Here is a 17,363-nt window from a genome sequence, read left to right as displayed (position 1 = left end):
GTGCCTGTTTAAGGACTGCAAAAGACCTTGCAATGGATGCACCCAGTAAATATCAAATTTTTGCGCTCTCCACACCCTTACCCCACCTTTGCAGTTACTTTTTCACAAATTCTCGCTCTCTCGACTGCTGGCGCTCTCTCTTGTTCGTGCTCTTCGACATACCACACAGTGCAAACCTGTTTTATTGTTTAAGAATTTTCGCTGCCCGCCTGCCACACAGAACACTTGCCACCAAAACGTTACGATTCAAAACTTTTTTTGTTTATTTTTTTATGTTTTTTTTTTCTTGTTTTGTATTTGATTTCTTCTTCTCTTTAAGGTTGCTGCTACCGTTTGGGCTGCTGGTCGCTGATATACCTATTGTTGTCGTTGATGTTGTTGTTGTTGTTGACGATGTTGGTGTTACTGTATAACTGAACGACACGCGACTACACCTACACACATGCTCACATACATTACACACACATTAGCGCGCGCGCTCAAACACTCACATAGAACGGAATGGAAATGACAGAGGCCGGCGGACTCCACGTCCGCGCGCTACGATGAGAAAAAACGAACTGAACTGAACACTGAAATCGTTGTAGCTGCTTGAAGCTGTTTGGCATTGGCAACATGTTGGGGCAATTTGCACCAAGTCTACAGAAATTCTAAACAATCAGCCAGTTACACATCTAGCTCTTGATGTAAGGTTCAGACACTCTTTAAAAAATGTTACTCTGAAAACTAAAGCAACTTTCAGTGCAACCCTTGCAATACAAAATGCAATAAATACATTATTATTAAAATATATCGAAAGTTCAAAATTCATAAAACCGTTAAGTTTCTATGTTTGAATGTAAAGGTCCAAATATTTGATGAAATAGAAAACGAGAACATGGCAACTTGTTTTGTCGGGGTTTGCGTCTATACTAATCTAGGGTGTATGTCATAACTGCTTAACTTAACGAATTGTTTACTTAACTAAGTAATATTCTTCTTCAAATTGTAATTTTAAGCTTAACAAAATATGCTGCCAGCTTACTATTTTGAGAGTTCGATTGTCATGAAATTTTAAAATTGGTATTAGCCTGATATCTGATTATTTTAAATATTTATTCAGCTATGTGCTGAAATAGCCACAAATAGCTATATTTCTTTTCTAAAAAGTTGTCAGCATAGTTGTCGTTTCTGTTATGTGAGGAGTAGTATTAAGTGTTGAGTAAATTCTGTACACAAGTTCCGGTCAGAAAAACTTACCCGCACAATTCAAATGTGACCTTATTTTTAGTTCATTTACCAATAATTTGGCAATAATATAATTAAATTAATATAATGATATACGAAATTAATTCGAAATATAATAAAGGTGATCCTTTTTAAAGTTTCTGTTTCATTGGGGAAAGAAGTTTAAAAATGTAATTCTAAAAAATGTCAGAGATCGACAAAATTCTAAAAAAAAATTCTAGATTCAAAATTAAGAAAACTTATCAATAATTTTTTGGATATATAGTCAAATTTGGCTATCGCACTTTCTTTGCACTTTCGGTATTAACTTGTTTAAACTATCCGTAACTGCAGTTTAAACCGAATGTGAGGAATTGACCTTATTCCGGGACTGGATTCAAGTGTTTTCACACGTTTAAAATGAAATTATTAAAATTTTAAAACGTCTTGCGTGATTTACATATTTTTAATTTTTTTTTTTAGGAATAATGCAATTTTTAAATTCGAAATTAAATGACAGGTGCATTTACTTAAAAATGCTTGAAATTTGTTGTGCGACAGGCGGAGAAGTGTTATAATTTAATAACTCCGAATTACACAAATTTATTGATTTTTTTTATGAATAGTTTTTTTTTTAGGTATTTTGCATTGAATTTTAGCTATTTGTTGGCTGCTTTCCATATTTTATTTCCTCTAAAAAGTTGGCGACACTGCTTAGGTCAATTATTTAGAAACAAGAAGTTGGTATGTGATAATTTACTATTTAATTTACATGGACATAACCATAAAAACATAAAACATTTAATTTAATTAATAGCTAATTAAGACAAAATATTTATATAGCTAATTAAGATAAGACAAAAAGGCGAACAAACATAAAGCACTTGGTAATAATTGCTTAGGGTTAGGTTCCGCATAAATTTATTCATTTATAGTATATTTAATAATATATACGTAATTTATATACAAAGGACAACAATGGGTCCATGTTAACAGTTTTTGTTGCAGATAAGTACGAGCTATTGCTAGAGTTAATTATAATAGTAAATTCAAATACAAGCTTCAAGTTGTAGGGATTCAAGTACATTTATAATATTCATATACATTTACTTATTTGGGAACATTGCCTTTACTCGGATGGCCCTTTGATTATACTATTTTTTGATTGCACTTTTACAACGAAATGAAACAATTTATATACAACAGAGCTTAAATTATTATAAAAATATTCAAAATTTTCAAAAAAAATGTCATGAGAATAATTTGTATGTACAATATGAATTGTTAAAAAAATATATAAATTACTTCAATAATTTGGATTTCCTAAGAGCTGACAACTAAGCAGAACCTTAATTACTCTTAAAAAATGTAAAAACTATTTTAAAAAAAAGACATTGCAGCTCTAATATGTTGTCAGGTTAAACTGAAAACTACAATCTTATTATTATAAAATTTACAAAATAGCTTATTTACGCGATAAATTTGAAAGTAAACTTTATGATTTATTTAAAGCACTTTTCATGTAGAAACTCTGTTGCAAAAATCTTGTTTCATAGTTATAGTGTAATAAGTAAGTGAATAAATAATCCAACATATTGTGCATAAAGGTACTTCGAAGGGGTTTTGTTTATTTGGTCATTTCTGGGCGACCTTACGTCGACAATCTCATCTTGGCCAAAGCAGAAGTACTGCGATCCATGACCGCCCGCATACGGTCCCGAAGATATTCACATATCGAGGTGTAGTTCTCATGATGAGCCAACTCCATGGCCGTTAATCCGTCCTGATTCTTGAGCAGCACATCGCTGCCGGCGGCTACTAGTTGCTTGCATACGGTCATGTGTCCAAACATGGCGGCCGCATGGAGCGCCGTCTCGCCATTGGGCAGGATGCCCAAATTAGGGCGATATTTCAGCAGTACGGTAACGACCGAGGCGTGACCCTTGTGGGCCGCCTTAAAGAGGGGAGTGGCGCCATCGCAGCGAACGGTGTCCACATTGGCGCCATTCTGCAGAAGCACTTTGCAGATGTGATCGTGTCCCATTTGGGCAGCAATCCAGAGTGGACTGGCGCCATCGATACGCTTAATATCCATCGACGCATGCGCCAGGATAAGCAGGGACAACACTGTCCGATGTCCATTCTGCGCAGCTATAAAAGCCGCCGAAGCGCGATCCTTCAAATAAAGGCAAATTTATTTTGAAGTTCTGTTTTTAAGTGATTTTATTAATAGCTACCTTCATGCAGGCATTCACATCGGCACCACAATCCAACAGCTCTCTGATAATCTTCACATGCCCGCCCTGGGCGGCCACAAAAAGGGGCGTGCCACCATCCAATGACGGTGTGTCCACCTTGGCGCGTGCCTTCAACAATATGCGAACCACATCCAAATGTCCACCCTGTGCGGCAAAGAAGAGTGCGGTGGTGCCTGTGGATCGGCGTGAATTCAGCTCCGCGCCTTGTTCAAGCAGCTCCAAAACGCAATGGATGTGACCACCCGCCGCCGCCAAAATAAGGGGTGTGGTGCCGTCCTGCGAATGGATAATTACAAATTGTGTTTAATTGGTTGATTTATTTAATTGATTGCTCTTTATGAATATTTCAAAATGCTCTGCTGGAGAATTCCCAACCAAGAGAAACCCTGCACCACAGTGCTCTTATGTTGATATATTAAATAATATTATTAATTTAAATAATATTTCTGGTAAGGGCTGTTATTCATAACTTATAACTCCATAACTTCCTTATAACCCCATTTTTTCGAATTATTAAAAAATTCACATTTGTTACTTATACAATTTCCAAGAAATGGAAATTTTTTTTTTGTAAAAAAACGAAAGGGGAAGTTCAAAAACGATTTATTAATTAAATATGACTATAGGAAACTTCAAAGGTGGCTCAAAGTATTTACACAAAACTAAAGTAAAATCTACTTACAATTTAAACTTACTTTATGTACATTTGGGCATCAAAGTAATGGTCTTCAAAACTCCGTTAGAATGAAAAAAAACCTTCCTTAAACCATTGAAAATTTTAAATTTATGAAAAAATCTACTTTTTTGACTTTTTTCCAAAGGCTTGAACAAAAAATGTTTTGGTGCAAAAAGTTTTTTCAAAAATTTCTTTGCTTATATTTTTTATAACGCTTAAAAATACGAGCTGACTGTATCAGAGGTGCCACAAAAGCGAAACCAAACGAAACTCTCCCAAATTTCCATACATTTTTGGGAGATTTTTGCTTGGTTTAGATTTCTGTGTACATACAGCTTTTAAGACGAAGATTACCATTCATATCGGTGCTATTATATTTACCGGAGCTGTATATTCTTAATTAAAATGAGGAGATGAGTCGATATGGACATTTTTTGTCTTTTTCTATTATCTGAATTTCATTTTATATTGATAGATTGAGCAGGAGGTATGCGAAAACGGCGACGATGATGATGTTTTTAATCAGTTTTTTAATGATATACATTAAATCAAATTATCACGCAAGTTTTATTACATAAATTTCTTTAAAAAAATTCGCTGAGTTGTGTAATATACAAGTATTCAAAAAAATAAGCGAATAAAATAATTCAGCTTAAAGACAAGTTAACTCGTTGTTTACAAAAGTACGCACCAATTGGCAAAGAAGTCAAGAAATGCAGCAAAAGCGAAGGCAGAAATAAAGTAAAATTAAATAAAAATTAAATTTCACTTAAAGCGCAGTGAAGCACGAGTTGCTCCAATGGATAAGCTGGACACAAATACCGATGCATTCAAGCCAAGTGCTTAAAGTGCTCCAACTGTTTCGGGCCAGTGTGCCAGCTGTTGGCTATAACTACCCACAAGGGCACTAAGCGGACAATCGACCAGCTCGGACAACTGCAACTACGTGACTTGGCGCCCCACAAGGGGCATCAGTTACTACGAGTACATGAGATTTGTGATTTTCGCTCTTGATTTTCGCTTAGCGGCACGCATGCAAATCAACACGAAAGCAAATGAAACAGTTTTTCTTTGACTAGGGAAACTAATCGCAATTACAATTGAAATTGAATCTGAAATCATTGGACGCTCAGTTAAACAATTAAAGCAGCTTGCATTAACTCATTATTAAAGTAGTTAACTTAATTGATACTATATGCTTGAATTATTGTGATTGCATTTGAAGGGGAGGCTTCACAAAGAAGTCTTTTAGAAACCTTATCGAGCTCTATCTATTAACTCTATACATAAAAATAAAATGTATTTTAATTCTTTTAAATCTAGAATATATTTAATTACACTGCCAACCTTTTGTTTTATAGTTACAGGGTTCAGTGATGTTATAGCTATGCATAAATATCTAATTTAAACTTGAAATATTTACAGCTTTAGAAACAATGCTAATCAAAATATCTCAATTTGAGTTGAAATTCCTTAGAACAAAGCATTTCAAAATTTTAATAACACATTTCTATGTATTTCCTAGCTGATTTTTGCACGTTCTTCAAAAGCAACTCAACCTGGAAATATTTTTGACCTTCACAAAATTCAACATAACATTTTAGCTCTTCATCTTTAGTCTTAAATTTTTAAAATAAAAAAAAATTGTTTTTCAAGCTAAAAATATTAAATTTGTTATTAGTTGTTTAGCTGAACAACTGTTAAATAAACCTAAATAATAATTTTTGAGTTTTTATAATAAATATTATCTGCAGTTTTCGCAGATACAAAAAATGTGCTGAGTATTGTTTGCTACCTCTACAACATACAAACTTATAACATCATAGCCTACATAAAGTTTCAACTTTAACCAGCTTTTACCAGCTGCTTTACAAAATCTATCTAATGCCAAATTTAATATCACTCACCTCATCCTTACAATCTACATGCACTTTGCCGGTGTCCAGCACCCGTCGCAGCTCGACAACATCTCCACGTAGCGCTGCCAGATGCAACATCACATCCGAGGGAGTTTCTTTCTGTAAGATTTAGGTTTTGTTTGTATTTTAAATAAACAAATCAATTAACAAGTTCAGCCTTGGCAGCTGTCAGAAGGCGAGTCGGCACTTGACTAATAGCCCCTGAGTTGAAGTGGCAGATGCCCATGCAAGCCGACAACCCACAACCCACACGACATCTGTCTTGCTCTTGGGCGCCACTCTTAAGTAACACTTATTTAGGAAATTAGTCTTACTCGCTTCCCACGACAAATTTAAAATTATAGTAATTAGTGTCATACTCGTAGATGGAGAAGAAAACAAAGCTGAAAAAACGCAGGAAACATTACTTTAACAGTCCGAGCAGCGGATGTGGATGCATTTTTACAATGCCTTGCCCGTTAAACTGTTAACCCTTAGGTGGACACTTATATAATATACGAAATAAATGATATCGTGCTTTGTTTCAAGAGATTGTTTGTGACCAATCAATAGCAAGCAAACCCAAAGATAACCTTTCACTTCGAAATAAATAATTATAAACGTAATGTCGAAGATTTACTATTGATTCCTATGGTAATTTGCTTATATTTATATATCTGCTATATTTGGTGGAGAAAGTATATGTTTTAGGTTTTTGAACTATGTAATTTATTCAATGATATAGCCAAAAGTTGTAAAACTAATATTACTTGAAGGCGTCATAACGTTTTTTTTTTTGGAAAAGCTTGTGAATACTGAACAAACTTACTATCAGATTGTCTTTTTAATCATGATTCCTACAATCTGTGGATGAACTTGGTAGCATCCATTAGCTAAACTATATATCTAGCTGTCTATCTTTATATCCCTATACCTATGCTTACCACTTTTATATGTACAAATAATATTTTTAAATGAACTGCGATAATTTAAAATGAGTTTTGTGCAAATGTACACGTATGTAACTGGCATAAAGAGGACTGCGTTGGACCGGATTATATCTACTCGAGAACTTTCGACTAAAGCTTTATTACTTTTTATTATTACATAAAATATCAGATGAAACGAAATTTTAATTATAAAAAAATACTGTTAAACATATTTGTACTTCAGGATGAACCTAGGTAAGGTTTTTTATAATTTAACCTTTTTATTTAATTACCTAAGCAAAACTTTTTGTTCGAGGCTAAATTCTTAGTAGTATTGTGACCAAATTTGGTAGCTCTAGCTCTTATAGTCTCTGGGATCCAATTGCTTATATGACTTCCATATATCATATTTCCGCAAATATCTTCTCTGTTTATTAACCGATCTCGATCAAATTTTCAGCATACTTCAAGACTAAGATTTTATATAATTTACGTAGGCGAACGTGGGCGTGACCAAATTAATCTGAATATAGGTCAACATCCTAGGAGTATTGGTTGCTCTAACTTTTGTAGTCTCGGAGATAAAGGTGTTTAAATAGTGTACCATAATTTGTCGCGAATCTAATAGGCTCTAGTTCCCATTTTGTTGGGTACCGAGGTAAAACCGTATACAAAACGTGTTAAAGAAAAGTTAAATGAAATGAAGATGATGATGACGATAACGATGCGGCCAGCGTCAAAGTTTAACAATTCAGATAAAATGGAAGTACAATAAATATTTGAGCTACGAGTACTTAAAAATGTCATTGGAACAGGAAAAGTGTCAACTGTGAGTTAATGAAGCGCATTAACTCAACTTGCGGCACTTGTTGAAGGGCCGCAACAAAAACAACATAAACAATAGGTAAAGCAAAGTCCCCTTCACAATGTGGCAACAATGCGAATGCTGTAATAATGCTCATCATGATGATGCTGTTGTCATAATGATGATGATAATGATGACTACAATATTTATAGACAAACTGAAATGTCAGATGCAGCAGGTGAGTAGCACTTTTAAAGCTTCAGACAAGCATTTGACACGACTTGCCAGCTTGCCACATGCTAGTTCCACCTTTGAGTGGTAAGTGTGACAAACAATAGTCTAGCTACCTCTCAAGTTTGTGCTTTGGAATTGCATCAATAATTAAGTGACCCTTTCGAGAGTCTCTTCAAGCTGCCATTTATCATGCCATTTTATCATCCCAGACCAAAGCCAAAGAGTCGTGAAGCGGTAAGCAAGTTAAAAGCATACTAAGTAATGGGTTCTTCAATATTTGTTTGGTTAGCCAAATAAATTACTTAGACGAGCAAGAAGCTGATGCATGCGAATCTTTGTTGTCTTTTGACTATGAAGTCATATATTGTATGGGTAATTTATCTAGGTGTGTCACTTTAGATAAATAATGAGTTGACTTTACCAAGATAGACTGAGATATATGTGCGTTGTTTTCGATTAATCGAGTCTAAAATATTTAAAAAAAAACAACATACAAATAAAAATTAAAAAAGCTAAGAACGCTAAAGTATTAGAAAATTCATGGCTACATGGAATGGGATAATGATAATAATCTAATTAAATCATTGCAATGTCTAACAAATCTACGTTCTCTACACTTTTGTTAATGTTCTTTAAATAAGAATGAGAGTTTGATAACTTGAATTATAGAGAATGATGTAATAATTTTATTTATTTACAGGAAAGCAGTTGAATAAATTGATTCAACTGGAGGAAATGAAAGTTTAATCTATTGATGTGGATGAGGTTATATCCGATATATCTATCTTACATGGACATTTACGTACTTAGGGCCGTTATCGCATTCTACTCTCAAAGCGTTACCCTTAGCAACACCGAAATAATCGTAGTAGGCGAATGTTAAGCCCTTACAGTGTGGATCATGATGAAATTAGACAAGGTGGCATACTCACTCACCACAGGAGCCAATTTTTTTTCAACACTTTGAGAGCATGATGAAATTATATGAAATTATTTGAGAGCTTTTTTACACAGAGAGAAGTTTGTTGACAACTATCTCATGGTGAATAAAATTGGCTCCGAAAATAAGGCCTGTGGTAGTGATGTAAATCCAAACTTTAGATCGAGCTTTAAAATTTTTATATTAAACTAAATTTAGTTCGTCACAAAATTGGATATCAGAAATTTTGGGGCTAGAAATTGCTTTCGCCACTAGACTTTTACCTCGTGTAGGAGTTTTTTTTTGGGATATTGTAAATTTATCATTTGACATTGAAACTTTATCATTATTGCAGGCAGATAGTAAAATATATAACTTAAGTTGAATTTCTTTCAAATTAAAAAAAAAATGATTTTAGTTATAAAGGAAACTAGGGGGCTTCGCCCCCTGCTCGCTTCGCTCGCGTTGCTATAGTTGAGCATTCTCTATTGTCGGAGACTCCGTAAAAAATAAGATTTTCATACTAAGACTTGGATTTCGACCGATCGGTCCTATGACAGCAATATGATATAGTAGTGCGATAAGAACCAACTTTGGTCAGGATCTATAAGTCTAACTTTAATGCATATTCTATTAGTTTGGTTACGATATCTCGTAAAACCAAAAAGTTTTTCTTGCTAAGACTTAATATTGGACCGATCGGTCCTATGACAGCTATATGATATAGTGGTCCGATTTGAACCAACTTGGGCGGGATATATAAAGCAAAGTTAAATGCACATTGTATTAGTTTGGTTAAGATTTCTTATAAAACAAAAAAGTTTTTCACAGTAAAACTTGATTTTCGCCTGATTGGCCCTATGACAGCTACATGATATAGTGGTCCGACATAAACCAACTTCGGTCAGGATGTATAAAACTAACTAAAATGCATATTCTATCAATTTGGTAAAAATATTTCATTAACCAAAAAAGTTTTTCATACTAAAACCTAAATTTGACCCGATTGGTCCTATATGATTTGGTCCGACTTTGGTCGAAATATATAAAAGTTAGTGGATATTGTATCAGTTTGGTTAAAATATTTCATATAACCAAAAAGGGTTTCGTACTAAAACGTGATTTTCGACCGATAGAAAAATGTATATATTCAGTCCAAACCCCTCAGCCAAAATGTATGTTTCATATACCAAAAAACGCAAAAATACGTACTACAACATACTCAAACTTAATAAAAATCGTTTGAGACGTTTTGTCATATGTCGCCAAAATGTAAGCTAAAGAGCTTTGTTTCACCTGTAAAATGTTACCTGAGTACTTAAGAAAAAAAGGTACGCCCTAAAGCCCTTAAACACACCTTTCCAATGATATATAGAACATATCTGTTCTACGGTTTGGAAACTGTTGAGGTTCAATTTTACCGGGATTTAGCGTTTTCCCGCTAAACTAGCGGTTTTTTCAAAAAGTCATAGAACAAACATTTCTAGATTTTCGAAATGGAATAAATCCCCATCATTACATCTAAGCTTTTTTATTGCTTTTATACAAACAGACAAACAAACAAACTGACTTTTCATTTCATTTTGAGAAGTCCACTAAAAATTTCAAATTTATTTATCTTTTTATCCAGTTGCCGGATTTGGGTGATCAAGGTATCAATCGACGCGCATATAATTAAATTTTTACCCTCCCACTTACACCCCCGTATCATATGACCCAGGTTTGTAAGTTAGGACTAAACGTTTGGTATGTAACTCGATCTGATCGGGCAGTCATAGCAAATTTTCCATATTAGCTGTATATATTGCTAGTCGCCTTTCGCACCCTTCGTGTTGCTTTCATCACTAGCGCGAACTGCCGTCCGCAGTGATTATTCCTTAAAAATAATAAAAGTTCGGCATTCGGCACATTGCCGAAAAAGGTCGACATTCCTTATACCCAAAAACCACTTTTTTGTGCAGCGCCGTTAGTCGAACTATTTTTTTTAAAATAATTTATATATTAAATTGATTACGGTTCGTCACAAATTTGGATATCAAAAACTTTGGGGCATCTAAAGACTTTCGTCACCTTGAAAAGATATTTTTTTTTTAAGATAATATATTCAACTAGTAGGAAATTGGTTTTAAAAGGGTTAGACGTCACGTATCGCTTTTGGCAGCTAGTTTTTAATCTAGGTAAGAAGCAATTACTTCATGGTCATAAAAAACGCAACGAGTTCGAATCTGTTTAGTAGGGAACTCCGATACATGAGATTGTGCTAGATAGTTAACCAGTTGCTAACTCTTCCCCAACTAGTTTTGTACTAGTAATAAAAACTGTTCGGTTTCACTGCAGGAAATATTCAATGGGATTTAGAAAAATCAAAACTGTGCTTCCCTAATATTATTTAAATATTTTTTCCTTTATAAACTATTAAAATACAGGAACAAAATACTAAAAATAAAAACTTTTATTTTTTATTATTTGTTTTATTTTAAGAAAATTATAAAGTTGTTAAAAAAATTTAAGTAAAAAAATTTATTTTTGGCGATTTCTTAGGTCAATAAGTCCCTTTTACCGTTATTTGCGCACTTTCTCATGACACTCCTACTTTTATATTGTGATTGGAATTTTCTCTGAAGTGTTCTAAATATATATTTCAAATTTCACACCGATATCTTTACCAGTTCAATAGCTAGAGCTTTTTCCCATAAACTTCAGCCAAACCTGCCACAGTAAAGCCTTTGAACGTTGTAAATTATTTGCTGCTGAGCATAGGCTCAGCATGGAAAAATACCGTTGATTGTGTTTCTAAAAGTCAAACATTTCCAATCGGGCAAAATTGTAGGAATTGTTTTTTTTTAATCTCTTCTTGAATATTCAAAGAATAGAAAGCAAAAGTCAAATTTGGTGGACTGGACTAGGTTTTGAAAATCAACCTAAAGTTAAAAAATTCGCCAATAGAAAATTCCCCATAAGAAAAAAAAATAAATTCAAAAAAAAAATTTTTTTTTGCAACTGACTTTTAAATAAAATTCAGCTTAAAGAAAAAAATAAGTTTGATACCAAACCTCACATCGATTTAAAGATATACTGATCAAAAGTTGCACTCAAGACGCATAAACGCATTCTCTCGTTCAGAAATTTTTCGAAAATTACCCCAACTTTCTTTATTCTCCACAAAAATTGTACTAAAATTATAAAACTTTCTGTTTAAATTCCTAGAATCAATTCTCAATCGAACCACTTTCAAATATTTGCCAAACGGAGCAACGCGGAAATTTAGATAATAAGTTTTTGTTTTTTCCCGAATTAATGTTTTTAAAGTAATACTTGTATTTTCTTTCGACAGGTTTGGGGCCCCAAAAAAAAACAGTCTAAAAAAGAGATAGATTTTTATAAATTGAAAATAAAGTAATACCATTTTGAAGTTGTTTTTTGTCATCTTGGGCCTTATATGTATAATAAAAAATTGGGCTTAGACTCAGCAGCTCCAAAAAATTCCATTTTGTTCCCTAGTGTTACCGAAGTGTTTAATATGTTTCCTATCTAGTAATTTTGCCAAGCTAAATATTACAAAATTTCCCATGCAAATCGCGTCTAGACAAGCTGCCAAAATGAGTATTTCTAAGCAAGTTTAAGCGACTTTAATTTTTAAATTGGTCAAACTCACCTTTAGTGACATGTTTTGATTCCTTCCTTCTCTCTCTCTCTCTCTCTCTCTCTCTCTCTCTCGCTCTAGCTGTCTGTCTGCCTGGTTTCCTTGTCTGGTGGCAGTTGCAGTTGCACCTGTTAACAAGCCCGTTACCATTGACCGATATTCAAACTGTAACGCAGCGTCTGAAGCAGCGGCAGCAACAGCTCCGGCGGCGACCGACTCCAACAACTTCTAGTAACAGTAATAGTATGACGACAACAACAAGATATTTATTGTAACAGTAACAGTAACTACAACAGCAACTGCAACAGCTGACAACTGGCACCAATCAAATCAAAGCAACAACAAAGACAGAGATCATCATTGAAGAACCAACGATCCAGCAAAATAAACGACCAGTTTCAAAGTATCCGAATCCAGGCGCTGCAAATAAAAAGCAAGTTGAGTCACGGGGCACATCAAAATTAAGTTGCAAGTTGCACAGACTGTTGCGAATTGTTAGTTGCAAGTTGCAAGCTGGGAGTTTGGGCATTTCCCGGGTCGACAAGTTTCCCAAGCAACTCCCCGATTAGAATGCAAAAACAAAAACAGAAAAGAAAAAGTTGCAATCCAGTTGCCAATTGCTCTGGGCCAGAAATAAGAGCGCAATTTTATACACTTGCAAAAAGGATTAAATTATAGTATTTATATCCCAAGTAATTATAGGAAGGAGAAGAAAAATAACAAGGTATATGAACTACTTTTGAAAACCATAAATCATAAGAGATTCTGGGAAAGTAATTCCTCTAAGAGCTATAAAAGATGATTTCGTTATTGTTACTTCAAACATTTCCATAGGTTATATGTAGTTAAGCATTATATTATACATTTCTATTGTCCAGTTTATTTTATTTTCTTCGACAAGTTTCTTCTTTTACGAAAAGGTAATACATTTTTAAGTTACTTTTAACTATATCTTTTAGGTATTTAATGTATATTTGTACATCTAATGTACAACATTTTATTATCTTCGAATACTAACGATTTGCTCAGAATATCTGTACCTGTCCTCTAGCTTGCTTTCTTTAATGCAACTGACATTATTACACGGCAGTCTTTTCGATTTGCAAGCCAATCAATACTTTTAATAAATTTTTAATTTTATAATTTGCTTCATTGACGTCGAGGCGCAACAGCCATAGACAGGTTATAGGTTAACACAAGCAGTAGGAGTACACATTGGATTGCTTTTACATTGTTTTTTTGCTTTGGATATTAATTGCATTTCATGCTGCTGCATTTTGCTTGTTTTTTTGTATCATCATCATCAACCGCCTTTCAACTTTTGACCTAGAAAGTGCTTTACTTAAAGTTTTCTTCATGTGCTACCAACGTCATCAACAGCATATGATGAGGGAACGCATTTTGGTGCTGACATCACAGTTTTCCGGCATGTCTTCAATTTTATTTTCTTGCTTTTTCTTTTTGTTAGTTTTAAAGCTCTCACTTAGATTGTGTGCTCATCTTAATTACTTTATGCTTTTTTGAGTTTAATTAAAAATTGTTTCCATTACAACCTCACATTTAACTGGTTATTTTCAATCATTGAATTCCAATCGGAATTTATTTATTGCTTTCGAAAATGTAATCATTAAACGGAGGCCGTAAGTTACCTAAGGTTCTAGGTCGTTAGCCATACTACGAGAACTTGAGAGATAAGTGCGAATCAAAAACATAGTTATTTCATATGATAAATGCTTATGCATTACAACATTCTATCGGACAGTTACAGTCATTGACTACGGTAATCATTTTCACATTTCATTACCGAGACGATAACATCAATTATAATGTTTTAAAACTATTCAATTCGATGCACTTTCATCTAAAATTTTCAAAACAAAGTGCATTTTGTTTGATTTTTTCTTTCTTTTGTTTATTGCAGCGTTGTAATATTGTTTTATTATGTTTATAAATAGCCGCTTACTTAACAAATATGATCTCATTTGTGGCGAATAAATTTACATTTTTAGTTTTACATTATGCAAAAATCACACACTCACACATTCGCGTTAAAGGTCAAGAAGTTGAGAGACAGGCCCGTTATGAGGTCTGTTTAAGAATGATACAAACTACAACGAGAAAATACAAAACACGCCGCAAATCGTTCGACTGAGCATGGGACGTGGAAGCACCGTACACAATGAAAGTTGAAACGCGACTGAAAAGCCAAAGCAAAAAGATTCACAGCAGAACCTGCTCGAATATATTTTTACACATATTAAGATCTTTCTGCGAGCTCCATCAATAAAAAGCATGAAGAATATACATATATGCATAATATTCCTAACTAAGTCGTTTAAAGTTGGCTTAAAATCTTGACAGTATGCATATTTAAATCAAAATTAACGGAAATATCTTGCCAAATTGAAGATCTAACATAATGTTAGTGTTGAATAGTAATGTCCCTGTAAAAATTCTCACTGTTATCAAAGACACTGCACTGATCGAGTATAAAATACCCCACACTGTTATACTTCTGTTAATGCATGCTGTTAAGGCGGAAAATTTATTGTTTCGTACTGATCTCGTATTTTTTGTTTGTATATTTATTTAACATTTATATAGGTTTATTCAATCAAAATATATATTGCTTTATAAACATTCATATGAATGCGAATGCAGAAACGTTACAGTCATATTAGATGCTTCGCAATTTATAACTGATATAATAACGGTACAAATATGAAAAATGTAGTGCCGCACACTGTTAATTTGAAAATCAAAACCATACACGTTAATCCACAATAAAAACAATGTCACACGCCCCCGCTCACCGCCCACAAACACAAACTTAAAAATACACACTTGGTTGACGAAGCATAAAAAAAAGTCCTGCGGCTTCCATTGACGGAATATCGTCGTTGACACCGGATCAAGGACACCGACGACGCAGCCTCTGTCTAAAATCAATACTCACATGCAGTAAGACTCTGGGCTCGTTCGCAAGTAATTTATGTTTTGCACCAATAATTGCTACTGCTTTTACTATTTGGGTTTAATACGAGTATGTCCTATCGATATAGGTCCTACGAGTGCACAGCTACCGACTTTACAAAGGGCGCTAAGGCCAAAAAAGCTCCGGCGCCAATTTTAATGCGATACAGCCACTACTCCTTCACATTGCCAAAACAGAATAAGTTCGATTGAACTGTTCACTAAAGTGAACCAACGAACGACGTCATTGATTGTAGTTCACATAATTCAGTCGTTCAGTTCTTTAATTTGTTCGTTTCGTTCGTTTAAGTCCCTATTATTAAGGGCTTTCCTGAAACAGATTAAGATTAGGTGTTGATTAAATTTCGTAAATCAGCTTTTCACAGCTGCTCCCTATAGAACTTTTTAAGGGGAATATAGCTATTTCTGGTGAGGAAGCATCCACAAACTAGTTTAATTATCGATGAAAAATAGCTTTAAAAATATCCAAGTGATTTTTTCAATACTATGTCGATATCTTATACGCTTCCATTCAGCCAATCTTAAGTAGGTACTTCTTCGGTTAATTGGGATTTACTAATTCATTTGATTTGAATATTCCTAGTGCTACAAGTACAAAAAGGCAAAGAAATTATTGTATTAGTCACAAAAATGATCATATAATAATAAATAATTATAGAATAAGACATTTTTGTTTAGCTCAATTTTAATTAGCAAAAGATCAATGCAAATTATTTACAGTTTGTCGCAAATTTAAAATGGTAATATTACAGAATGTCGATACATACCAAATGCATAGCTTATTATCTATTTTTGTTTAATATTATTATGGAGCTGCTACAATTTTTTGTCTGTCAGATTTTTGCACACATTTAAAAAGAAAATTACTAGCAAAACATAGATAAATATAAAAATTTTGTTTTGCCAGATATAGTGAGAGTGACATAGTGTATATAGACACACTGGGTAAATTTGATTCAAGTTTTATAAAAACGAGATTTAGCCCGTTATTGAGTTGGTCCAGGCCAAAATGTATTAACAACTAGGTGTCTTGTTCAACACTGTTGTCCTCTTTTGAGTAAGCTATTTTGAAAGTTGGGAACCAACTTTATGTTTGCTATCTCGTTCTAGCGCCTCTGAGAGTCGAAAAGGCACGACAACATTTTTTGTGTTACCAGCTGTCAACTAAGAAGTCACCCGTGTTTAATACATCTTGGCTAATACTGTCTTTACACTGGGCGCATGATTGACTTTTAGCAGTTAAATAGAAGGTGAGGAATTGTTTTCCATAAGAGACCTGTGGCTAGAAGAAGACAATGATGCGGCCGCATCTTTCAACATGCGCCGCATCTTCTGAAAGTGTGACAGTATTTTGACTAGTATTTTATCGAAATTTTGCATTTTTTAACGCAAATGTTGCTGATTTTGTCATCGATAATCGTAAGTAATTCAAATTATACCGCGTAAAGAAAAATTAAAAAATTAATAAACGCAAACACGAGCTCAATAATCGTTTTAGTACACGCAATATAATTACTGAATGCACCGTTTACCACTTTAAGATATTTTCACTCATTAATTTGTTAATTGCAGTACAAAAATTTTGTTTTTCTTCTTAACTCTCGAATTTGCTTACATTGACAGACCGAACAGCTGATTCCGAAGATACGACTTCAGTGTAAGCGCTACGAATCAATTTTTCGCACCCTCGACAATGATGGGGCGGTCTGAATCTGGTATAATAGACTTTTACCGAAACAACTAATTTGTAGTGGAAACGCGGCAAAATTAAAGTCGCAGCCAGATATTTATACAATCGATA

The 17,363-nt window shown here is 33.9% G+C and overlaps 1 protein-coding gene across 2 annotated transcripts; it reads right to left on the bottom strand.

Annotated features, from left to right (window-relative positions):
• Positions 1 to 2,801: 2,801 nt before the first annotated feature.
• LOC117781763 (ankyrin repeat domain-containing protein 29) lies at positions 2,802 to 15,736 on the bottom strand. Of its 2 annotated transcripts, none has more exons than XM_034618585.1 (5): positions 15,525 to 15,736; positions 12,581 to 12,988; positions 6,048 to 6,158; positions 3,444 to 3,740; positions 2,802 to 3,382 (listed from the first exon to the last, which is right to left on the bottom strand). In XM_034618585.1, exons 2-5 carry the CDS (start codon positions 12,716 to 12,718, stop codon positions 2,858 to 2,860), a joined length of 1,071 nt encoding a protein of 356 aa, XP_034474476.1. In that variant the 5' UTR covers positions 12,719 to 12,988; positions 15,525 to 15,736; the 3' UTR covers positions 2,802 to 2,857. The 2 variants fall into 2 exon arrangements, with proteins under 2 accessions (XP_034474476.1, XP_034474477.1); XM_034618586.1 differs by lacking the exon at positions 15,525 to 15,736 and adding an exon at positions 14,608 to 14,745.
• Between the last annotated feature and the right edge of the window lie 1,627 nt (positions 15,737 to 17,363).

Source organism: Drosophila innubila (genome assembly GCF_004354385.1).
Source record: "Drosophila innubila isolate TH190305 chromosome 2L unlocalized genomic scaffold, UK_Dinn_1.0 4_B_2L, whole genome shotgun sequence".
Lineage (NCBI taxonomy): Eukaryota > Metazoa > Arthropoda > Insecta > Diptera > Drosophilidae > Drosophila > Drosophila innubila.
The sequence above is the reverse complement of the archived record's forward strand: the minus strand, read 5'-3'. Positions and strand labels throughout refer to the sequence as shown.